We start from the raw sequence: 25,104 nt of genomic DNA, 5'->3' as shown, positions 1-25,104 counted from the left end.
GTAGTCCCAGGTAATACCACTCCCTTTCCCATCTGTCACAAAAATCAGAGCAGCTAATGAGTACACAGCCTGAAAGATCTAAGAAAACAACTCACCACTTTCTTGAGGTCACAGACTTTATTCCTACAACCACAGGACTTGAGCACAACTGGGGCAAGAAAAGAGTTTCATCTGAGACTGTCTCTCATGGGCAGGTCTCTGTTCAGGGGAGGATGGAAAGAGAGGACAAGGAAGACAAGCTCCTCTGGCCCTAGGAACAAAATACATCCACTCCTTTAAAGAAGCAGATGATCTGAAAACCCTCTGGAGATTGAACCTGCCTGAACCCCGGAGCAAATGGGCAGACAGTACTGCCATCTGGCACAAAAGGGAATTCAGACCCAGAACAGAAGCAGCAAAGTATTTAAAAAACAATCATCAATTGTTCCTTGACTTACAAAGTGTTGTTTCTAAGGGCAAGTGCATGCCCGATATAAGTACTGGTGCTTCCTGAGAGAGCTGACAGGATTACAAAGCTGCTTCTCTGCTTTAGTCTAGGCCCTCACTTGCCCTCTGAACACTTGAGTTGGGGATGTGGCCTTTAGGTCCCTGTTCTGGGCTGAGAGCTCTTTGCAGTCTGAGGCTGACCTAGGCCCTATCCCTTCTACCTAGCAGTCACAGGAAGTTGTCTCCATGCAGGGACAAAGGTGGTTCCTGGGTCCCAGTCAGCTGGTTAAGGAAGGTGGTGTGGGTCAGCACTGGCTCTCAGCACTCCTGGATGGGGTCAGGGAGGATGTGCAAAACTGGAGAGCCAAGCAGGGGGAATCCTGAGTAAAGAACAGGGTCTCGTTCACAGGATGGTCAGGCAGCGGTGGCTGAAGAGGTGACTGATAATGGATGGATCAGCCACAGTAGACATGTCCCCCAGGTCATGGTCATTCTGAGCAATCTTGCGAAGCACTCGCCTCATGATTTTCCCTGGAGACCACAGGCCTCTGGTTACTTGGTGACAACACTGACCCACCCACCCCTGCCAAAGGTTTTTATCCACACACACCCAGCCACCACTGGGCCTCGACCCTTCCCAATCCCTGGAAGCCCCTGAACATACCTGAGCGGGTTTTAGGCAAGCCAGGTGCATTCTGGATGTAGTCCGGTGTGGCAATGGGGCCAATCTTTTCTCTAACTGAAACCAACAAATCATCAAGCATTTCTTCAGCACCCTTAGCCAGACTTCCCAAAAGCAAGGTAGAGATGACTTAGTTTCTCACCTCTTTCCTCTTCAAGAACCTGCCCACAGAGTCATTCTCAGTTTCTCTCTTTCTCTCTCTAACACAACGTCTCTTTACTCTCATTTTTATCTTAACCCACCTTCATGGAACTCAGGCTCTAGAATTAACCTGCTAAAGTCTAAATCCTACCTTTCTAGCAGTGTGGCCTTGTGCAAGTGATTTAACTTCTCTAAGTCTCAGTTTCTTCATCTTTAGAATGAAGGTAACAATAGAATCTGTTTCACAAGGATGACATTAAGTGAGATAATGCATCTTAAGCACTTAGCCCAGGGGTGGCACAGAGAAAGTATTCTGTAAATGTTGGTTATTATTATTATCCTAGTGGAAAGACCAGTGGAGACTGAGCAGGAAGAGGGCAATCAGCCCCCGGGGGCTTCTGGGATCTTTGCGGCAGCTCACTCAACGCCCCCCCCCCAACAACTTGCAGTCCCTGCCCGGGGAGGCTCCTCACTCTGCTTCTTGAGCTCCTCAGTGAGGCTGGGGCTGAAGGTGTGGCCATCACACAAGGTAACAAAGCAGTAGAGGCATTCGCCCTTCACAGGATGAGGGTGGCCTACCACGGCTGCCTCCACAACAGCCTCGTGTTCCACAAGTGCTGACTCCACCTCCGCTGTACTCAGCAGGTGTCCTGGTCAAGGGAAAGGAAGGGCCATGAGAGAGATTCCAGCCTCTGCCCCAGCCCCTGCTCCATTTGTATCCACAGGACAGTCCTGGACTGTTCAAATGGGGAAGGACCTTCATTCATTCTTCACATGGCATGCTTCCAATTACCCCATCATCCCAGTTTCCCTCTAGGCACATTCAAGTGTTCATCACTCTTCCTCCAAAACCTGGGCCCAGAACTGAAAGCTGCACTCCACATGTGGTCTGGCCAATGTACAGTCCCGGCTCCCTCAGAAGGCTTTGGCTGGGAGTTGCCAGGAGAGCTGAGTTAATGTGATGGGAAGGTGGCCCCTGGCCCTCACCAGATACATTCAGCATGTCATCAATCCTGCCAGTGATCCAGTAATAGCCATCCTGGTCCCGCCGGCAGCCTGGGAAGAAATTCACAACATAATAAATACCCCACAGTAGGATACATGATCCACATTACCAAACAGTCACACCTACTGCCATAGCCTTCTAACAAGTCTTCCTGCTTCTACTCCTGCCCACTGTGGTAGCCAGCCTCCAAGATGGACTTACTGATCTCTGCCTCTTGGTATTCATGGCCCTGCATAGTTCTCTCTGTACTAGGGTTAGTCCTTGTGATCAGCTGAATTTGGCAGAGATGATGAAATGTCACTTCTGAGATTAGGCTATAGAAGACACTGTAGCTTCTGTCTTGGTTGTTTTCTCTCAGATTATTAACTCTGGGGGGAAGCCAGCTCTATGTAGAAGCCCACGTGGTGAGGGACTGAGGATTCCCTCCAACAGCCACATGAGTGAGCATGGATGTTGGTCCTCTAGGTTCAGTCAAACCTTCAGATGACTGCAGACTCTACCAACAGCTCAACTGCAACCCAAAAGAAACCCTGAACAAGAACCACCCAGCTAAGATGTTCACAGAATCCTGATCCCCAGAACCTATGTTAGATAATACAATATTTGTTGTTTAAACTTCCAACTTTTAGGGTAATTTGTTCCATGGTAATAGATAACTAATATGAGAGTACTTCAAAAGTTTATGGAAAAACAATTAAAAGATAATACAAATCTTTCCATGAACTTTTTAAAGTACCCGTGTACACCCATCTAAAGTCTTATCTCTGTAAAGTGAAGTTATTTTCTAAACAGTAAATCACTTATTACCCCCTGCTTAAAACCTGTAAATGTCTCCTGCTGTACTTTGAATAAAATCCAAACACCTCATAATGGCACATGATACCCTATACTGTCTACCTCTCTAGCTTCATATAATATTCCTCCCTTTGCTCACTACACTCCAGCCACACAGCCTTCAGTCTGTTCCTCAGACATTTCAAGCTTGTGTCTGTCTGCACAGAGCACTCTTACTCTAGATTTCTCCATGCTTAGCTCCTCACCCTTCTGGTCTCTGCCCAAATGTCTTTTCAGAGAAGCCTTTTCTGACCATTCCAGGAACAGTAGCCATCCCTGCAGATACTCTTTATCACATTATCCTGTTTAGTTGTCTTCATAGCACTTACCTCTACCTAAAATAAACTTATTTTCTTGGTTGCTGGGTTTATTGTCTGTCTCTTCTTACTAGAATGTAAAGGCCCATGAGAGCAGAGACCTTGACTGCGTTACTCACAGTAATATCCCCTGTGCTTAGATCAGTGTAGGGGCATAGTAGGTGCTCGATAAATATTTCTGGATGAATGCATTGGTGGATGAGCAAATGGACAAACACAGGCTCCAAACATATGAAACAGTAATACACACTGCCACATGCCCCATCTGTTTTAACACAAGAGCAAGAAATAAGGTCCTCTTTCCTCAAACATTCAATCTCAGATGGCACCATCCTGAGACCCTTCCTGCAATACTCATTCCTGCTCTTATAGTCTTCTCTATAGCTCTACCTGGATACTGGACACTGACAGGTAGGACACGTTTCTCTCTCTGTTTTTGTCACCCCTAACCAACTCTTCCTGAAAATGGAAGGGGAAGGTACATGTCTTAGTGGTAAGTGCGGGAAGGGGATAGCCAAGGCTCACCATCTCCTGTCACGTAGTACCCAGGGAACTTCTTAAAATAGGTGGTCTCAAAACGTTCGTGGTTCCCATAGACTGTGCGCATGATCCCTGGCCAGGGCTGCTTGAACACCTGGGGAGTGAGGAAGGCACAGTGATGTTTGCTATGCTGTCTCACTGGAAGACAAAGCTCTGCTAAGCCTGAGGGAAAATGTCCTGAATGCTATACCTGAGAAGTATGACAAGTGTAGACTTTGGCGATATATAATCCTGGCTTAGAATCTCAACTCTGCTACTTACTAGCTGTATGACCTCAAGTAAGTAACTATCTTTCTGAGCTTCAGGATCCTTATCTTTGAGCCAGAGAATATAATTTCTATCTTCCAAAGTTATTGTGAGGACTAAATTAATAGTATGTGGAAATTACTTAGCACAGCATTCTGTTAGTGATGAGCATTTAGTAAATTTGAGTCTTCTTTTTAGTAACCCTTGGGAAAGTGGGTCTGGTTTGATGCAAATGAAAACAGCCATATGTAAAAAAAGTGGGACCTACACATGAATAAATTATTATTTCCCAATCAATAATGTTCTATGGCAGCAGATTGATGGCATGGATGGAATTCTAGGCTAAGAGTCAGAAGGTCTGGATTCAAGTCCTGCCCCTCTTACTATCTTGCTCTTGGGAAAGTGAAATGGGGTGGGGTTGGGGGGCTGGTGAGGTCTTTACAAGTACTAATACAACAATCATGACAGCTAACATTTATCAAGCCCTATTAGGTTCTGTACCAACCTTCGCAAGGATTATATAGTTAACCAAGCAACCATAGGAAACAAAGTTACTATTATAATTCTATTCTACAAGTGAGAAGATTTAGGTTCAGAGGGGTTAGGTAGCTTATCTGAGGTCACAGAGAGGCAGGGCTAGGATTTTAACCCAGGCAGGCTAATTCCAGAGCTTAAATGATTTTCCACCACTTTAATGAAGTCTCCTTTCTCTAGAATGTTTGTCAAAGGAAGACTTGGGACTAAGTCTTCCAGACCCAAAAAGGTACCATCAGATATCTTTGAGCAAACTCTAAAAAGACCCTTAAGAACCTCATGGGCCAAAAGGCAGAGGTGCATGCAAAGTATCCAGAAGGATCCCCCAGGGTTCTCTCAGAGAGGATTAACCTCCAACCATGGAGCTTCAGTCCTAAGCAGCTACCAGAAGAGATTAGGTTATAAACTCTAGAGCAAAGTACCCTTGGTGAACCCTTTTCCCCTCTCCTCAAAGATCCCCTAGGGCCAGGGCCTTACCAGATAACCTTCAGCTTCACCTTCCAACTCTTCCCCAAACTCACTCAGGATTGCAGGAGCTACACCAAAGAATGGGAAGGTCTAGAAGCAAACAGGAGACAGACCCAAGAAGAGAAATGAGGCAATTCTGACTCAATTCACAAGGAGACATACAAAGCCCCAAATTCTTCACACATAAGTCCAGTCCCCCAGTCTCTACCTAGGCCAGATGCCCCTAGACTCTACCCCTGCCTAGCCCAAGACTAGCTGGGAGGGCCTCACTCACAGCAGAACCAGGTTTCATGGGTGTGGCACCAGGGAGGGGAGTCAGCATGTGGCCACCCTGTGGAAGTCAGAGATCAGGGGTTTGGGTCAGTCTTCCCACATTGTCCCTGACCCCCAGCCTTCTGAGCCCCTCACTCACTGTCTCTGTTTGCCAGAAGGTGTCCACGATGGGGCAGCGCTGGGCACCTACCACCCGGTGGTACCACAGCCAGGCCTCAGGGTTGATGGGTTCACCCACTGTGCCTAGCACCTGCAAGGATGCCCGGCTATGCCTTGGGCAGGGGAGTGGGAGAGAGGAAGGCTCTAAGTACCACTGGGAGCCAGGGTACACATGCCCAAGCTCTTCTCTAGCCCCCTCCCCTATTCTGGTTCAGGGAGTTGTGACAATGGAAAGGAAGAGACTGTACAAAGGCCAGCACCCAGCTCTGAGGGATACCCATGGGGCAGCAACTGGGGAGGCATCTCACTTGGTGACAGGTTCATCTCCAAACTTCATGAGCAGACGGATGGCTGTGGGTGCTGTGTAGAACTTGGTCACCTTGTATTTGTCCACGATGCTCCACAGGCGGCTCTCATCCGGGTATGTGGGGATCCCCTCAAACTGACCCCAATAAAGGCTGATCATTTCCAGTTCTTCCCAATGATCCTTCCATTTCCCTGCCATTCCCCCAGGTTCAGTCTTTTGCCCTTTCTGACCAACCATGTCTTCATTCCCTGACCAGACAAGCCAAGAGACCTTCTTAGTCAGGATACACAAGCCGCTTAGGACTTTTTCTCCAGGAAACAGATTGTTGTATAAGTCCCCTCTGACCAACCATGTCTTCATTCCCTGACCAGACAAGCCAAGAGACCTTCTTAGTCAGGATAACAAGCCGCTTAGGACTTTTTCTCCAGGAAACAGATTGTTGTATAAGTCTCTCTGCCTCTAGGCCGAGTAGCATTGGGAGGTAGTAACCTAGCATAATCTTGTCCATCCCCTAGCTAGGCCAGGTGGCTGTGGGTCCCAACTCCCTTCTCACCAAAACACTGGTGGCACCATTGGCCAGTGGCCCATAGGTGATGTAGGAATGGCCAGTGATCCAGCCAATGTCTGCTGTGCACCAAAACACATCTTCTGCATGGAAGTCAAACACGTATTTGAAGGTCGTGGCCACATAAAGCATGTAGCCTCCAACTGTGTGTACCACACCCTGTGGGAGGAATGGAGCCTCAGAGGTTGGTTGCCTTGTGACCATCCCTACTGACCAATGAATAGAGGCTTGGCAGAGCTGGAGGGAAATCCTCCTCTGGGATTCTGGCTCTGCCAGTACCCCTTTCACAGCATCCATCTCTCTTCCATCTCCATTTCTCCATGCTCGCTTCTCATCTTTATCGCACTCTGGATATCACACATGTATATCCGTCCATCATTCACATCCACACCCTCAGATGGTATTTCTGAGCCACCCACATCACTCTCATACACATGAACACTCCTAGCACACTCACATCCAATAGTTTCTGTAGTGTATTTGTGCCCACACACTCAATTACACATGGCAGAATGTGTGAAGAAGAAAAAAAAAAAAAGACAATCCCTTTGCTCACTCCATCCCTACCCCATAGAAAGGCCCATTGAGGGATATTCCAAAGCACAGAGAGGAGAACTCAGGGATGGGGTGGGTAGAAGGTAGAGTGACATAGCCTTCAAGTTAATGAAAGAGTCAGAGTGTTCTTAAATGTTTCCAGCTTCCACACTGTGCCCTGGCAGGGGGCTAGATGTTAATAGTGTGCCATGTGGAAGGCACTGAACTCTAAGAGCTATGGTCTTAGAAGCCCAAGAGGGATCCCTGTGTCCACCCTTTGCCTTGAGTTGACAGGACAGCTCTCCTTCAACAAACCATGTAGGCATGGGCAAGGAACATCCATGTCAACCACATGGACTGATCCTTTCCCCCTTTTCTGGGCACCATGAAAGACCCCATTTGAATTGTCTCACCCTGTGCCTTACCACCTAGTGATTGAGAATTTACGTCTTAATTTGATTTAGAAAAGGTATTGTGATATTTCTGAAACTCAGGAGAGATTAACCATAACATGTTTAGAATAAGACACCCTATGAGGATGGTAAAATCCAGAGGAATAGGAAGATTTATGTTGTGCTTTAGTAAGGGAAGCCATTTCCTTTTAAGCATGTATTACCATCTCTCCATTACTGATAAGGAAACTGGTCCCAGAGAGGAGAGGTGACTTATTCAAGGTCATACAGCTAAAAATTGGTCTCTGGACTCCAGGCCCACTCTCTCCCTAACCTGCTTCAAACACCCACTTATGGATCTCACTTCTTAGAACCACCTACAATGTGACTTTTATTCAGTTTAGCGCTTAATTATATCAGAGAGTTATAGCAGTTTGTAATTCCCAGAGTGGTATATAATGTATTTAGGAATCTTCTTTTCTGCTGTTATATATAAAACTTAAGTTTTCATTTGTAATACATGTCCAGCTCCTAAACCTAATAGTAAATTCCCTAGGTCAGGATCTATACCTCCTCTACCTGCACCTCCTCCTGTTTCTCCTGGCTCTGCCCCAGCTAAGTCCACAATAAATGTTTTCTGACATGTTCCCCTCTCCCACACAGGTCCTGAGCAGCAGGAGTGAAATGGGATGTCTATTGCAACCTCTCTGAAATCCATGCTATATGCCAGTTCAAAGAGGCAGTAACAGGCATTTGATTTTACAACCCTTCAGTGTGGCATAGATGGCAAGGGGCCCACGGACAAAGGGAAGGGGATTAGCTCTGACAGCCACCTCAATGGCACAAACAGGCAAAAAGCAAATGTTCACACAGACAGCACACAGGGAAGCAGTGCCCAAGGCAGTGCAGAAGTGGATACCTGGGGCCGAACACGCTTGGATTTCTCTTTCAGCTTACCCTGTTAAGAGCCCATGGAAAGGCTAGTGAGCGGGGTCTGAGTATAGGGGAGTAGGAGGGAAGAACCAGTGTGCCCAAACCCTTGGCTGCCTCCTTTCCTTCAGGCTCCCTTATCACTGGTCCTCTCAGCCTCTATTTTCCTGATCCTGATTCTAGCCCTTATACACATGGAACTCTTAATGCTGATGGGCTCTCCAACCTCCCTAAAGTAGACTACAGCCTCTCTTAGCCCCAAGACTACTCAGGGCCCCTCAAGTCACGGAATCTTATTAACTGTCCTTTGGACCCCAGAACTTTCATCTCTCACGCTTCTCAGACCTGGAGGCCACCACTGGGCTTTTTTTTTTACCATTCCCACCAGAATCACTTGATCCAAAGCTAACAAGGGCCATATCTTGGGGGCTAGACCCTGGTCCTTCCATGGTAGGCATCTGCTAAGCCACAAAAGCAGCTCACCCCAAGCCACCACCCAATAATCAAGATGACTACATACAGTCACCCAAGTCAGACATTTCTAACCTGAGGGTCCCCTGTGCCCATTAGGATACCCCAACCAGCACAGGAGTCTCCCCTACAATCTCTCATGCTCAGTTCCTGAAATACAAGGACCACTCTACCTACAACCAAGGTCAAAGTCTCCCATCTCCCACCCAGCCCTGCCAGAGGAGACATTCCTAGGATTGCTCCCAGATGCTCAGCATTATGATGAGGAAACAAAGGAGGACATCAGGAACTTCCTGGGCAGAAAGAGAGAATCAAATCTATATCCATCATGCTAATGAGAATGGAGAAAAGGTGCTTATATCTTCTTACCATTAGCCTAAGAGATTAACCATAACATGTTTAGAATAAGACACCCTATGAGGATGGTAAAATCCAGAGGAATAGGAAGATTTATGTTGTGCTTTAGTAAGGGAAGCCATTTCCTTTTAAGCATGTATTACCATCTCTCCATTACTGATAAGGAAACTGGTCCCAGAGAGGAGAGGTGACTTATTCAAGGTCATACAGCTAAAAATTGGTCTCTGGACTCCAGGCCCACTCTCTCCCTAACCTGCTTCAAACACCCACTTATGGATCTCACTTCTTAGAACCACCTACAATGTGACTTTTATTCAGTTTAGCGCTTAATTATATCAGAGAGTTATAGCAGTTTGTAATTCCCAGAGTGGTATATAATGTATTTAGGAATCTTCTTTTCTGCTGTTATATATAAAACTTAAGTTTTCATTTGTAATACATGTCCAGCTCCTAAACCTAATAGTAAATTCCCTAGGTCAGGATCTATACCTCCTCTACCTGCACCTCCTCCTGTTTCTCCTGGCTCTGCCCCAGCTAAGTCCACAATAAATGTTTTCTGACATGTTCCCCTCTCCCACACAGGTCCTGAGCAGCAGGAGTGAAATGGGATGTCTATTGCAACCTCTCTGAAATCCATGCTATATGCCAGTTCAAAGAGGCAGTAACAGGCATTTGATTTTACAACCCTTCAGTGTGGCATAGATGGCAAGGGGCCCACGGACAAAGGGAAGGGGATTAGCTCTGACAGCCACCTCAATGGCACAAACAGGCAAAGAGCAAATGTTCACACAGACAGCACACAGGGAAGCAGTGCCCAAGGCAGTGCAGAAGTGGATACCTGGGGCCGAACGGCCCACGGACAAAGGGAAGGGGATTAGCTCTGACAGCCACCTCAATGGCACAAACAGGCAAAAAGCAAATGTTCACACAGACAGCACACAGGGAAGCAGTGCCCAAGGCAGTGCAGAAGTGGATACCTGGGGCCGAACGCGCTTGGATTTCTCTTTCAGCTTACCCTGTTAAGAGCCCATGGAAAGGCTAGTGAGCGGGGTCTGAGTATAGGGGAGTAGGAGGGAAGAACCAGTGTGCCCAAACCCTTGGCTGCCTCCTTTCCTTCAGGCTCCCTTATCACTGGTCCTCTCAGCCTCTATTTTCCTGATCCTGATTCTAGCCCTTATACACATGGAACTCTTAATGCTGATGGGCTCTCCAACCTCCCTAAAGTAGACTACAGCCTCTCTTAGCCCCAAGACTACTCAGGGCCCCTCAAGTCACGGAATCTTATTAACTGTCCTTTGGACCCCAGAACTTTCATCTCTCACGCTTCTCAGACCTGGAGGCCACCACTGGGCTTTTTTTTTTACCATTCCCACCAGAATCACTTGATCCAAAGCTAACAAGGGCCATATCTTGGGGGCTAGACCCTGGTCCTTCCATGGTAGGCATCTGCTAAGCCACAAAAGCAGCTCACCCCAAGCCACCACCCAATAATCAAGATGACTACATACAGTCACCCAAGTCAGACATTTCTAACCTGAGGGTCCCCTGTGCCCATTAGGATACCCCAACCAGCACAGGAGTCTCCCCTACAATCTCTCATGCTCAGTTCCTGAAATACAAGGACCACTCTACCTACAACCAAGGTCAAAGTCTCCCATCTCCCACCCAGCCCTGCCAGAGGAGACATTCCTAGGATTGCTCCCAGATGCTCAGCATTATGATGAGGAAACAAAGGAGGACATCAGGAACTTCCTGGGCAGAAAGAGAGAGGCAATTTGAGCCCACAGGAAGGCACAGCAGTGCCAGACTCACCTGTACATCTGGGCATGGCCTCTTAATTGGGGGGGACTGGCTGGGAGAGTCACCCATGCCCAGCTCTGCCCGCCCCAGGTGCTTGACCACAATGCAGCATCTCACTGGGGAACCCCTAGAAGAAAGAAAAGCCTAAAGTGGTGGCCTGGTTGGCTCAAAAGAGAATTTGACAAGACCCGCCCATGTCCATCTAGGGTAGGGGGGCACAAAGGGAACCTGGCACTGAGTTGGCCAAGTCAACTCAGGTCAATTGCCAACTGGCCAAGCACTTACTTCTCCTGACACTTCTCCAGGGCCTCGTCAGCCAGCTCCTTCAGGTTCACAAGCTTTTCTCCCCTGTAGAAGGCATCTTTGGGGAGCAACAGACATTCCAAGCCTTAGTAGGCACCACACCCCCTAGTGGGCACAATGTCCACAGAACTCTTCCTCAACGGGCCTCTGATTTGAGCTGACAGATGGTCAGCTGAGGTAAGACTGGGAGAGGAAGGGCAGGCAGTCCCTACCCTCTATGCTGAGCAGCCCCAAATACCAACAAGTTGATTGGAGACCAACGCTCCAGGTATGGGCGATTCTGGAGAAGGGATGAGAGAATTAGTCACCTGTAGTGATAAGAAGGTTGCAACTGGAATCCAGGATCCGTTCACATAGAGACTCTGCAGAGAAGCCTGCAAACTAGGGAAGTGAAAAAAGACTGAGGGAGAGAAGGAGGCCCCAAGGATTGAGTGAACAAGGAAAGGCATTACTCATGAAACCTTCAGGATCTTCAAGCCAGGGTCCTAGAAGAAACTAAATAACTGATATGGACCTATGATACAAACACTCTAAGCTCCTTAGTTTGTTATTTAAGACCTTCCATCATCCAGGCCCAGCCTACTTCTCCAGAGCCTCATTCCTTCCCACCCACCCCCCTGCCCTTTTTCGCCAGCCCAAACTCCTACCACAATGGAGTGCAAAGCCCCAAGCCGGGCACACGCCAGCATAGCCACCACGAGCTCAAGGATCATTGGCATGTAGATGGCCACTCGGTCACCCTTTCGAATGCCTGCAGGTAGAAGACACAGAACATGGACGACGGACCCTTCCTGCTGCTACCTGCTCCTTCCCATCCACCTGGCCCCTCCTAGCTGACCTCTTCTGTTACCCTGTTATCAGATTCCTTCCATTCCTCATCCTCTTCCCAAGAGTCCTCAGGTACCCCAAGGCCAGATCCCTCAGTCCCTTTCCAGTACCCCCATACTCACCCTGTTTTCGGAGAACATTGCTGAACTGACACACTTGGACCAGAAGCTCATGGTATGTGATCTGGGTAGTCTCCCCTGGCTCATTGCCCTCCCTGAGATACACCAGAAAGAACAAGTGATTAGGGGTATGAATTCTTCCCCAAACAAGAAACAGGAACAGTCATAAAAAAAATCCCTCCTGTGACACCAAGGCCTGGGACTATCCTGTGACAGTGAGCTATCTGCCACACACCTTGAGTTGACTGGTCAGATACTTTGGCCTTTCAAGATACTTTATACACATGTTGTGTGTCATTGGAAAAATGCATTCGCTGTCGATCTCTTTTTGTTTGTTTTGTTTTGTTGGTAGGGTTTTTTGTTTGTATTTTTTGGTGGCTGGCCAGTATGGGGATCTGAACCCTTGACCATATAACACTGTGCTCTAACCAACTGAGCTAACCAGCCAGTCCTCACTGTCCATCACTGAGCCTCATTTTTTCTGTTGATAAAATGGGGTGATGGTCCCTTCTCTTTCATCCTACAGATGCGTTAAGAAGAAATGGTATCACAGACGTGATTCTTCCTGATGAGGTATCAAGACGATATTAGTTTTATTCAGAGTAGGGTCTCCAGATCACTTGCACCCAAATCATTTAGGGAATTTGTTGAAATGTATTTTCCTGGGCCCCAACTCAGACCTACTTAACCAGAATCACAGGGCCCAACCAAGAATATGCTTCTTTATTACAAGCTGGTACAAGGAATCAGCAGGTGATGCACATCTAATGTTTCAGAATCACTACCCTCTGGTGAGTGATTTCTGCCTACCTCCTCAGCCTTGCGTCCCACTCCTCCCTAGGCTTTAGTCTGGTTTCCTTCAGTCATTCCTTCATTTGTTCATTTGCTTATTTAACAACTACTATGTGCTATATATGTGTATAGAAATAAGGCACTGATGAACAAGATAAGCAAGATCTCTGACATCATGGAGCTTATATTCCATTGGTAATTCAGGTAATACACAAGTAACAAATATAACCACAATAATTCCAGATGATGATAAGCATTATGAAGGAAATAAAGCAGAATAATATAATGAGTGACTGGGGAGAAATACTTTTTAAAAATACACTATCTTAAGGAAATATCATGATGATATGCAAAGATTTAGTTACATGAATATTTCCCTTAGTGGTTTTTTTTTCAATTTCATGATTTTTTTGAATAAGTAATATACTCAAATGACACTGCATAAAAAGATATGTAATGAAGAGTATTCCTCCCGCCCCTATCTCCCGATCACCCTGCCTACTGGCAACCTTTGTTACTAATATTTTGTTTAACTTTCCAGAGACAATCAATATGCAGACAGGGCCACTCCTTGCAGGATGGAGGGCTTAGGGTAACTCAGTTAGTGTGGAGTGACCAAGATAATCACTTTGGAAGAAGTCTACACTGTTAGCATCTTTCACAAGATCCTTGAGATATCGTTGAATATAGAAATTTTAAAACTGAATTTTAAAAAGTTGGATTTTAATGCTGTTCAGAAAATAGATAAGCACCTCACAGTCACCAACTAAACACAGGGTGGCAGAGGTGAAAAGAGCTGCTCTACTCAAGGAACAGGCCTGTTAGACAAGTATACATACATGCATTTATGTTTATATATTGTCATTTTTCTAAATACAGTACACATTATTATGTATCTTGTTTTTTAAATTGAGCATTATATACATTCAGTAAACTGCACAAATTTTAAGTGTAGAGCTCAATCATCTTGCTTTTCTAAATTTAACAATATACCTTCATATCATTCTCCATCAAGACTTAAAGAGCTATTTCATTCTTTGTCAGCTGCATGATATTCCACTATTTATCTTTTTTTTTTTTTTTTTTTTTTTTCGTGACCGGCAACGGGATCGCAACCCTCGGTGTTGCTCCCGCACCTTGCTCAGCCAGTGAGCGGCCGGTCTGTATGTGGGATCCAAACGCTCGGCGGGAGCGCCACCACACTTCCCAAGCGGTGCACTGTAGGAGTGCACCACCGGGCCGGCCCCAGTTCCACGGTGTTGCTCCCGCACCTTGCTCAGCCAGTGAGCGGCCTGTCTGTATGTGGGATCCGAACGCTCGGCGGGAGCGCCACCGCACTTCCCAAGCAGTGCACTGTAGGAGTGCACCACCGGGCCGGCCCCAGTTCAACTATTTATATGTACCATAATTTACTCAATAAATAAATACTTCAATGAATATCTTTATTCATATGTCATTTTACTCACTTGCAAGTGCATATTTAGGATAAATTATTAGAAGCACAATTGTTGGGTCAAAAGATATGTGTATTTTAAGTATTGATAAATATTAGGGGATGACTATTTTAGATAAGATATTCAGGGAAGGCCTCTCCCTGGGAAGGTGATATCTGAGCTAAGACCTGAATAATGAGAAGTAGGCAATCACATTAATTCTTGGGAAGAGTATTCTAGGCAGAGACAGCATTAAATGGAAAGGCATTGAGGCCTATTCAAAGAACAGAAGGGAATCCAGTATGGCTGGAATACAGTGAGCTAGCTATAAGTTGGGTAAGTAAGCAGCAGTCAAATCATGTAGGGCATTGTAGGCAACAGTAAGAAGTTTAAATTTTGTTCTTCCTTGCTTCCCTTATATGCAAAGCTCAGGTCTACCTCCATACTTTTTGATCACGCCATTGCCCCTGCTCAGAATGTTCTTCCTCCTTCTTTAGGCACCATGTAGCCCTCCCTCAGCACTACAGGGCATTGTGTTACCTCTCCTTCCTTACTATCCAGAGTACTTATGAGGGAGGTAACTAAAACTTAGAGAGAGGTAGTAGCTTGGCCAAGGTCACACAATAATAAGTGGCAGAGCCAAGAATAGATCCTCAGGTCTTCTGATTTCATGTAGAGATTCTTTCCTTCATAGTGTGAAGGGCAGGGACTGGCAGGGAAGCCATGCCTTTTCTTACTGATGGAGATTACTCAGGAGGATTATCAGCCTCTTCCAGCTCCTGGCTTGATGAGTCAGTTACTATCCTCTCCTTGGCTTTAACCCTCCTAGGGCTAAGAGGAGCCAATGACAGGGAGCTTACTAAAGTACGAAGGAACAGGGTGAGAGGAAGCTGGCAAATGGCCTAGAACACCAGAGGCAGAAAAGCCATTTCCTTAAACGGCCCACTGATGAGTGCCACAGGAACTTCAGAACATCTCCAGTTACAGCTGTATACCAACATATACATACCCACCCACACATCCCCACATACTTACCACACACCAGTTCACCTATGTTCGCACCTATTTTTCACTTGTGTAAAATCACATCTAATAATATGCAAACATTCTAGGCATAAAAGCTTCCCATCTGCATACACGGGAAAAATAAGCATAAAAATATGCACTCAGGACTCAAACATGGGCCCATACGCAAGTACATGCACCACATTTAGATACCCACCTACTCATATGTGTGTGGCTTGCCCCTTCAGAAATGCTCTATCAAATCATTCTGGTTATTTTTTTCGTGAAACTTTCCATTATTTGAAATTAACTCATGTGTTTTATTTACTTGTATATTATCTGTGTCCTTCACTGAAATATAAGCCCCATGATAGCAGAGACTTTGTAGGTCATGTCCACTGCTACATCCCTAGCACCTACAATAGAGCCTGGTAATTAGAAGGTGCACAGGAACACATAAGCACAACATTTACAAGTATAGCATACTTGAGCCCACTTCCAGACACACACACCCCCCACTCAATGTGGATTCCTCTCCCTGTCTATGTGGGCTGAAGTTATATATTATTGATACAGGCATCTTACTCATTCCAGTATCTTTTTTCTCTGACATACACACCAGGCTGGGGCCCCTGGCTGGTTGGGAGGGGGAAGGGGACAAGGTACTGGCCTACTGAAAAATCCAAGCCCTCTAGGATGTTAGAGCTCTTAAAGAACATCCAATTTAATCTCCTAACTCTGAGACCAAAGAGACTATTAGCTATGCCTGGGGTCACAGAGTGGGTTGTGTCACAGCAGGGACCAGGACTCAGGGTCCAGGCCTCTTTCCTCCAAACTGGGAGTTGCAAACTCAAAAATTGAAAGGGTCCAGGCAGGTAATATAAATGAATGAAGTGGACCATATGAAAGAAAATTTTTGATAGACACAAGAAACAGTTCCCTTTTTTCTCAACTTTTCTATAAGAGAACAGCAGCACATGTACTGACACTTAGCCTCGGTTTGGGGGAAACAATAGAAAGGGGTAGGGACAGGAAAACTGGAGAATACATGCTCCGGCAAAAGGAGGCAACCAGTGTCTAAACATAGCTCCATGGTCAACTTTTGCCCAGGAGAATAAGGGCTCAATGTTGCCATTTTTTCCAGTTTTTCAAGAGAGTCCTGGAATCTACTTTTGTCAAAACTTCTTAAGTGTTGACAACTAATTTTAAGAAGTTTTAAACACTGTGAATCAAACAAAACTATTAATGAGAAATTTAGCTGGTGGGCTACTGATTGGGAATTGTTGCTGTAAATCAAACTACGTCCCCTTCAGTTGGAGGCCATACGGTTATCTGGGAAAAGAACGCTCCCAGTAGAGGGCAAAGGCTCTGAGGTTAAGTGTGCTTGGTTAAGTGTGCTTGGGACAACACAAGGTACAGAATCATTAGGTCCTCCTCATCTTCTTCCTTCAGGAAGCGTTCTCCAACTACCTCATCTTCACACTATCCAAATTTACTTTAATCCATTATTGGTTCTAAATCTATTTAGAATTAGACTACTTCACATCTAATTCTACTATCCTAGTCCAAAACCACTGTTAGGTAAGTCAAATCATATCACTCCTCTGCTCAAAATGCTCGGATAACTTCCCATATCATTTTGAGTTAAAGGCAAAGTCCTCACAATGGCTTACTAGTTCCTACATGATCTACTCCCTTCCTCTCTTCTCCTTCTGCTCCAGCCACATGGCCTCCCTAGTGTGTGGCAAAAACATCAAGCACACTTAACCTCAGAGCCTTTGCCCTCCACTGGGAGTGTTCTGTTCCCATATAGCCATGTGACTTATTCCCTATCTTTGAGACATTGCTCAAACATTGGCTTCTCAGTGAGGTCATCCTTGACCACCTCATATAAAAGAGTACTCCCTGCCTCCCCTAGCCCAGGTGCTTCTAATTAACATTTTCCATAAAGTCTTCCTTAGTTTCCCTCTTTCCCTACCAACCCAAAAGCTGGAAGTTCTCTCTTCCTCCCAATGCCCTTTATCTTGCTTTCCTTATGATCTGTTTTATCTCTCCCATTACATCTGGGGATCTTAGAGGGCAGGGATCATGTCTTCTTCCTCTTTGTCTCTTCCAAGAACAACTGGCACAACAGGTACTCAAGGGTCATGGTCAAATCATTGAAAGACTGATAAATGATTAATGACAGGGAAGACTGGGGCTCCCCTCTTTACATGAGAGAGACAGTCATTGGATCGAGAATTTTAATTGCCTAGGACTTCAAGTAAGACATGGAATAGGAGGAAAGAGTTAATAGATAGGTGGGGAAAACTGGGTTCATCAAAAAGCATCACAAGGTTGGCTCTAACCTGGTGAGTTAGGTCTTCCAGAGAGAAATACCCGGATCAGAAGAGGATTCAAAGCTGCTATGAGAGGAACACTGAACTGATATGTTTAGTTTGGAGAAGATATTGAGGGATGTGATTAGAAAAGTCTCAAATATCTGTGTCTCTGTTAACTCCACCCTAGTTCAAGCTGTCTTCATCTCTTGCCTGGATGACCACAATGCCCCAAAACTGGTCTACCACCACTTTATTCTTGCCCCCTTCCAATCCATGAATCAATCATTCAAAATGATCTATTAAAAACATAAGACAGACCACATTGCCTCCTGCTTAAAACCCTTTAATGGCTTCCATTGCATATAGAAGAAAATCCAGATTTCTACTATTCTTTGTGTCCTCTCTAACTTCATCTTGTGCCATTCTCCCATTCCTATTAAAAACATAAGACAGACCACATTGCCTCCTGCTTAAAACCCTTTAATGGCTTCCATTACATATAGAAGAAAATCCAGATTTCTACTATTCTTTGTGTCCTCTCTAACTTCATCTTGTGCCATTCTCCCATTTTGCTTACTAGGCTCCAAGTACACTGGCCTCCTGGCTGATAGAACATGTTATGTTCTTTACCGTCTTTCTCCAACTCTTCAAATGGTTTGTTCTATCTCATGTTTCATACCTCAGCTTAAAAGTCACCTCCCTAGTGAGACTTTCCCTGACCACCCTAAGTAGCATCAGCCTTCCTGTTATTCTTCATCACAACACTCGTATTTTCTTCATAGCATTTTTCTCAAGCTACACATCTTTTGTTATTTGTTTCTTTCTTTCTTTTTTTTTTTTTTTGCTAATTGTTTGTCCCCCCTACTAGAAGAAAGCAGCTTCTGAAGGCAGAGGCCAAGTTGGTCTTGTTCACTGCTAAATCCCCAGTGCCTTGCACAGAACCTTGATATAGTATGTGCTCAATAAATTTTTGCTGAATGAATGAATGAGTCTGAAGGAATATTATGGGAAAGAAGAAGACTAGTGTTATGTACCTATAAATGGAAAAGTTAGGTCAATTGAGAGAGCTCAACATAAAGAAAGCCTGTCAGTGCTGTCCAACAAAGGAAGATACTCTCCTTTGGGAGCTCCCTAACTCTGGAGATATCATGTAGAATATGGGATTTGTGGGAATACTAAAAAGTAAACTCTACCACATGACTAAGGACAAAGCAAGGCCAGTGTTTCTCACAGTATGGTCAAATAGTATTTTTTTTTTTTTTTAAGATGACCGGTAACGGGATCTTAACCCTTGGCTTGGTGTTGTCAGCACCACGCTCAGCCAGTGAACGAACTGGCCATCCCTATATGGGATCCAAATCCATGGCCCTGGTGTTATCAGCACTGCACTCTCCTGAGTGAGCCACGGGCCAGCCCGGTCAGATAGTATTAATAATGCAGATTCCAAGGTTCCACCCCACATAGCTGCAACATAGTATTGTTCAGATTGGACCAGGGAAACCCTGACACCTACTTCTACTAAATCATTCTCCAGGGATCAGGGCCTTGGAATTTTCATTTTATAAGCTCTCCATATAATCCATGTTTATTGAAGTTTGAGATGACCGTTAAGGGCCTTCCAACTTTGAGATTCTTTGATTCTATAAAAATGAAGAAATAATGTAAAAGAGTTCTTTGACCCATAAAGCACTGCACAAATGCAAGGTACTCAGATGTAAATATGCCTTCAAGTCATTTTCCCTTTCACCAAGGAAGCAGGGAGTGGGAACAACATAACTTGAACAATCAGCAGTCTAATGTTCCCTCTGGGGACTTCTGCCCTAGCTGTAGTGAGGAAGGAGAAGGGCTGAAGGAGGAGGTAGAGGAGGCATACTCCATAAACTGAATCACGAATCACTCAGCATGCCAGATGACGATGGAGCTTTTGAGATCAACCACTCTTATTTACAGATGAGAAACCTAAAGCACAGAAGTGGGAAGTGATGGCCTCAAGGTTACTTAGCACATTAGTGCAACCTTATTCTAAAGCAGTGCTGTCCAATATGGTAGCCACTAGCCACATATAGCTATTGAACACTTGAAATGTAGCTGAAGAACTGAATTTTTTATTTTATTTAATTTTGATTACTTTAAATATCAATAGTTGCATGTGGCAGTGGCTACTACATTGGACAGCACAGTTCTTGAGTCTAAATGTCTCTAGTTCAGGGCATTCTCCTAAATGACATGGCCTCCAAAAGGGGCATGTTGTTTCCAAAGCCAGAATTAACATAAGAAAGAAAATTAAAGTGCAGGAGCCCTGAGAACTGTAGGGTTGAAGACTACCAAGGATGGAATTTTTTTTTTCCTTTTTGTCTTTTTTCATGACCGGCAATGGGATCGCAACCCTCGGTGTCGCGCCCGCACCGCGCTCAACCAGTGAGCGGACCAGTCTCTATATGGGATCCGAACCCTCGGCGGGAGGGCCACCGCACTCCCAAGCGCTGCACTCTACCAAGTGTGCCACCGGGCCGGCCCCCAAGGACGGATTTTTAGTGTAGTTACCAGAAAGCAATAATTCTGTTTGGCTTTTCCTTACTTCCTGAGAAAATTCCCTTTTGAAAATACCATAGATTTCTGGTTTCAAGTGATACTTAGCTTGCAGACCCTAATGCAGCCTCACCCACCTCCTGATTCAAAAACTGGGATCAGCTATCATCTTATTACTTAAATCTGGAAGGACTTTCCACTAACTACAAAATTGATGAAACTACAGTAAAAAGTCTCAATCAGTGGTTCAATCATGAAATGCCTGCCCAAATGTAGATATCTTACATTTTGCCCTTCCCCCTGGTTCAGAAAGGCAGATCTATACCAACCAGTCTTCAAAAAGCAGGCATGATCAGGGAAATAAAATCAAAACCACAATGAGATCCCACTTCACAGCCATCATGATGGCCATAATCAAACAGACAGACAATAACAAGTGTTAGCAAGCATGTGGAGAAATTGGAAACCACACATGTTGCTGGTGGGAACGTAAAATGATTCAACCACTTTGGAAAACAGTCTGGCAATTCCTCAAAATGTTAAATTCAGAGATACCATGTGACCCAGGAATTATACTCCTAAGTATCCACCCAAGAGAACTGAAAACATATATCTACACAAAAACTTGTACACAAATATTCATAGCAGCATTATTCATGAGATCAAAAAGTGAAAACAACTCAAATGTTCATCAGCTGAGGGATGGATGAGTGAAATGTGGTATATCCATACAGTGGAATATTATTCAGCCATGAAAAAGGATAAAGTACTGATACATGCAACAACATGGATGAACCTTGAAAATATGCTAAGCGAAAGAAGCCAGACACAAAAGGCCACATATTGTATGATTCCATTTATATAAAATGTCCAGAATAGGCAGAGCCATAGAAACAGAAAGTAGATTAGTGATTGCCTAGGGCTAGAGTTGGAGAAGTTGGGGTGCAATGAGTAACTGCTAATGAGTATGAGCTTTCCTTTTGGGGTGGTGACAATGTTCTAAAATTGATTGTGGTGATGGTTGTACAGCTCTTTGAATATATTAAAAATCATTGAATTGTACACTTTAAATGGGTGAATTATATAGTATGAATTATATTTCAACAAACAATCTCATTGTAGGACCGGCTGGTTAGTTCAGTTGGTTAGAGTGTGGTGTTATAACATCAAGGTCAAGGGTTCAGATCCCTGTACCAGCCAGCTGCCCCCCCTCCCCCGCACATTGTAGGACCGGCTGGTTAGTTCAGTTGGTTAGAGTGTGGTGTTATAACATCAAGGTCAAAGGTTCAGATCCCTGTACCAGCCAGCTGCCCCCCCCTCCCCCGCAAAAAAAAAAATCTCCTTGTGATTTTTATTGGAATTGCAATAAACATACAGATGAATTTTGGGGAAAAAAGACATCTTTACAAATCTTCCTTTCCAGAAAGATTGTACCTATTCATTTATCAGAAATATTTAGCTCTATCCATTCATCCATTCATTCACTCATTCTTTCATACTTGCCTATTTCTATTTACCTAAAGACAACACTTAGCACTTTTTTTTCCTAACATTATAATCATATGTAGACATCTGTTTCCCTCATTGTATTATGAGTTCCTTAATGGCAGACAGGATATCTTTTTATCTGTTTCTTCCTCAGTGCCCAGCAAAAGTTTGATACACAGTAGGTACTTAATACATAATTGTAAAATGAATAGATAAAACAATGAATGAACAAATCAACAAACTTATCTCTGCTCATATGACTAGTTGGATCTAGGCTTATAAGAGAGAGGAAATATGGAAGGAAAAAAGGGAGAAGAGAGGATACAGACGAGGAAGATAGAAGGTGGGCAGGCAGAAAAAATGGTAGACACAGAGAGGAACAGAGTATGAAACTGGTGGAATGGAATTCAGAGTCATGTCAAGAAAAGTTTCTTGAGGGCCGACCCCGTGGCTCGCTCCTGCCGTGGATTCGGATCCTATATAATATGAAACTGGTGGAATGGAATTCAGAGTCATGTCAAGAAAAGTTTCTTGAGGGCCGACCCCATGGCTCGCTCCTGCCGTGGATTCGGATCCTATATAAGGATGGCCGGTGCGCTCACTGGCTGAGTGTGGTGCGGGCGACACCAAGCCAAGGGTTGCAATCCCCTTACCGGTCACAAAAAAGACCAAAAAAAAAAAAAAGAAAAGAAAGAAAAGAAAAGTTTATTGAGCCCCTACAGTGGAATCAGTCCTAGACTCTGTGCCATGGGAGAGATTGGAAAAGGCACCTGGAGCTGAGGTTCAGGGTATGGGATTCCTACCCTGCAGTCTGGGCTATTATTGTATCTTGTCCTCTTGCCAACTATTTTCAGGCCTTGATCCAGAGACCTTGTGCCTGTTCCTCTTGGCCAAGGTGGCTTTGGTGCCAGTTGGATTCTGCGCCTCTTCTCTGTTGAGAAGACAAAACCTGGGCCAGTACAGAAGGTAACCCTTAGCCCACTGTCTACATGCCTACTTACAGGAGGGAAATCATATACTTGTACACTTCTTCCTACTATCCTGTGTCCCATGCTGGCCTTATTCATAACAAGTGATTCAGGGAGGCTCTCTCAGATCCTTTATTATCACAGCATTTGGAATGCTGCCTAAAAGAGGAATATGCCTAGCATAGAAAAAGAAAGTGGGAAGAACAGCCAGGGGCACAATTTTACATGTACATCAGGTCTCTCAAGTATAACAGACACATGCAAAAGTATTCATCACAACGGTTCTCTGTTATCTAGGTAAATAGTATAGTTTAAATAATTAGTCCTCAAGCTGGGGTACTCTATTCCTCTGAGTACTTGAACAAGAAAATTTTAAGATAATAAATGTCCAGATCCTCAACTTCATTATGTAATCTTTCTTAACACTGATCTGTCTGAATTGGCTCTCCTTTCCCACTCTCTCTTTCACAATTATCCTTCTCTCATGTTATAAAAGAATGTCATCTCCGTCTCTTACCCCAAACTTTATGGTACAATGGCAGGGTATAAAAACCTCCAGAGTGCCAAACAAAGGGGCGATTTGAAAATGTATAACTTCGGAGGGAGAAATCCCCAAAAGCAAATCAAAGAGAGCTTCTGTAAGAAATCAATATTGAAAGGAGTGACATCTTAATTCATCTAGGTGACAAACTTATGGCAAGACTACTTGCCTTATCTCTCTGAGAATTACAATTCAAAAGTAAAACAGTTATCAAATGGTCATAAATTAACATATTTATTTGAATTGAGAAAAGTTAGGCAGTTTCTAACAGAAAGTAAATCTGATTTGGCTGATTATGTTGACATTGAGAAGTGGCTATGCACAATAGGTTGTATGGTGGACAATTTCCATAAATTATATGAGCTAAATTTGCAATTCCAAGATTTTGAAAGAGATACGAGGGTACTTCAAAAAGTTCATGGGAAGATTAGTATTATCTTTCAACTCTATTTTTCTACGAACTTTTAAAAATAAAATCAAATAAGAATCCAGCTAATTCCTCACATGAGTACAGTATAAAACTGCTTTAGAGGACATTCCCTCACCTGATCCTCACAGCTACCTTAGCAGTAGGTAGAGCAGGTATTATTATCTGCATTTTAAAGATACAAAAAATCCAGAGGAAGTGGCTTGTGAAGGCCACACAGGGGGTTAAGGGCAAATCTGTAACTAGGTCCCAGGTTTCTGACTTCCAGGCTAGTGTTTGTTCAACTGTATCAATTGGGAGTATACCCAAATGAACATGGAGAAGCCTCTCTTAAGAATTTCCAGGAGCGGGCCAGCCCGGTGGCGCACTGGATGGTGCGCCGCTTGGGAAGCGCGGCAGCGCTCCCGCCCAAGGGTTCGGATCCCACATACAGACCGGTTCCCGCTCACTGGCTGAGTGAGGCGCGGGAGCGGCACCGAGGGTTGCGATCCCGTAGCCGGTCCCCGGTCCAGTACGGGGGCAACACTGAGGGTTGCGATCCGTTGCTGGACACGGAAAAAAGACAAAAAGACAAAAAAAAAAAAAAGAATTTCCAGGAGCATTATGAGAAGCTAAGGAGGAGACTCCCGTCCAGTTTGAGCTTTAGCCTGTGGCTAAGACCAAACTCATGCCAATCTCTTCAACATCCTGACAGCTTCCTGAAAGACCCAAAATCTCAGGCAAGGCAGCCCTCATATGTCGACCTTCACAGTCCTTGGCAGTGTCAACTGTCACAGGAGCACTTGTTCATCTATTTGCTTCTGGAGACATATTCCTCACCTCCCCGACCCCTCCCTGGAAATAAGGAAAAGGACATGGTTTCCTAACATTTTATTCCTAAATAAAATCACAACTCATAAGCAAAAACCTTGTCCCCATGTGAGCTCCATGAAGACTAGGACTCTCTAGTTTACTGGTATATCCTAAGCATGTAGTACAGTGCCTGGCACATATCTATAAACACCTATAAAATTTTTAAAATCTGCTGCTAAAAGTGAGTAGATTGTCTATGGAGTATGGCTATCCATACAAATAAAAACATATTTCTATCAGTTTGTTCCATATCATGTGAAAACAACTGATAGATTTTCACCAAATCTGGATGCCACATTTAGTATATGTAGCAGTTTGGAGAACACCTTAAATAGATAGTCACCCTCAAGAGCAGCTAAAACTAAAATTCAACAAGAGGCCTCTGTGACTGCTCACTTGGATAGATTTCTTTTTTTTTTTTTTTTTGGTCTTTTGTCTTTTTCCGTGTCCGGCAACGGATTGCAACCCTCAGTGTTGCCCCCGTACCGGGCCGGGGGCCGGCAACGGGATTGCAAC

At 44.6% G+C, this 25,104-nt stretch overlaps 1 protein-coding gene across 1 annotated transcript in view; it reads right to left on the bottom strand.

Moving 5' to 3' along the window:
• Window positions 1-98: 98 nt before the first annotated feature.
• ACSS2 (acyl-CoA synthetase short-chain family member 2) overlaps window positions 99-25,104 on the bottom strand; it is a 40,181-nt gene continuing 15,175 nt past the window's right edge. Inside the window, exons 3-18 of the mRNA XM_008571251.1 lie at window positions 12,236-12,327; window positions 11,933-12,036; window positions 11,594-11,666; window positions 11,268-11,343; window positions 10,995-11,109; window positions 9,195-9,201; window positions 6,487-6,845; window positions 5,935-6,068; window positions 5,607-5,739; window positions 5,469-5,525; window positions 5,204-5,284; window positions 3,932-4,040; window positions 2,237-2,305; window positions 1,723-1,899; window positions 1,091-1,165; window positions 99-957 (exon numbers count right to left, since the gene is read on the bottom strand). Coding sequence (XP_008569473.1) covers window positions 830-957; window positions 1,091-1,165; window positions 1,723-1,899; window positions 2,237-2,305; window positions 3,932-4,040; window positions 5,204-5,284; window positions 5,469-5,525; window positions 5,607-5,739; window positions 5,935-6,068; window positions 6,487-6,845; window positions 9,195-9,201; window positions 10,995-11,109; window positions 11,268-11,343; window positions 11,594-11,666; window positions 11,933-12,036; window positions 12,236-12,327 — 1,789 coding nt within the window. The 3' untranslated portion in view covers window positions 99-829. The remainder of the gene's footprint in view (window positions 958-1,090; window positions 1,166-1,722; window positions 1,900-2,236; window positions 2,306-3,931; window positions 4,041-5,203; window positions 5,285-5,468; window positions 5,526-5,606; window positions 5,740-5,934; window positions 6,069-6,486; window positions 6,846-9,194; window positions 9,202-10,994; window positions 11,110-11,267; window positions 11,344-11,593; window positions 11,667-11,932; window positions 12,037-12,235; window positions 12,328-25,104) is intronic.

This window comes from Galeopterus variegatus, unplaced genomic scaffold, assembly GCF_000696425.1.
Source record: "Galeopterus variegatus unplaced genomic scaffold, G_variegatus-3.0.2 Scaffold670, whole genome shotgun sequence".
NCBI classification, from domain to species: domain Eukaryota; kingdom Metazoa; phylum Chordata; class Mammalia; order Dermoptera; family Cynocephalidae; genus Galeopterus; species Galeopterus variegatus.
Note: the sequence above shows the minus strand (reverse complement) of the source record. Positions and strands in the feature narration are given on the sequence as shown.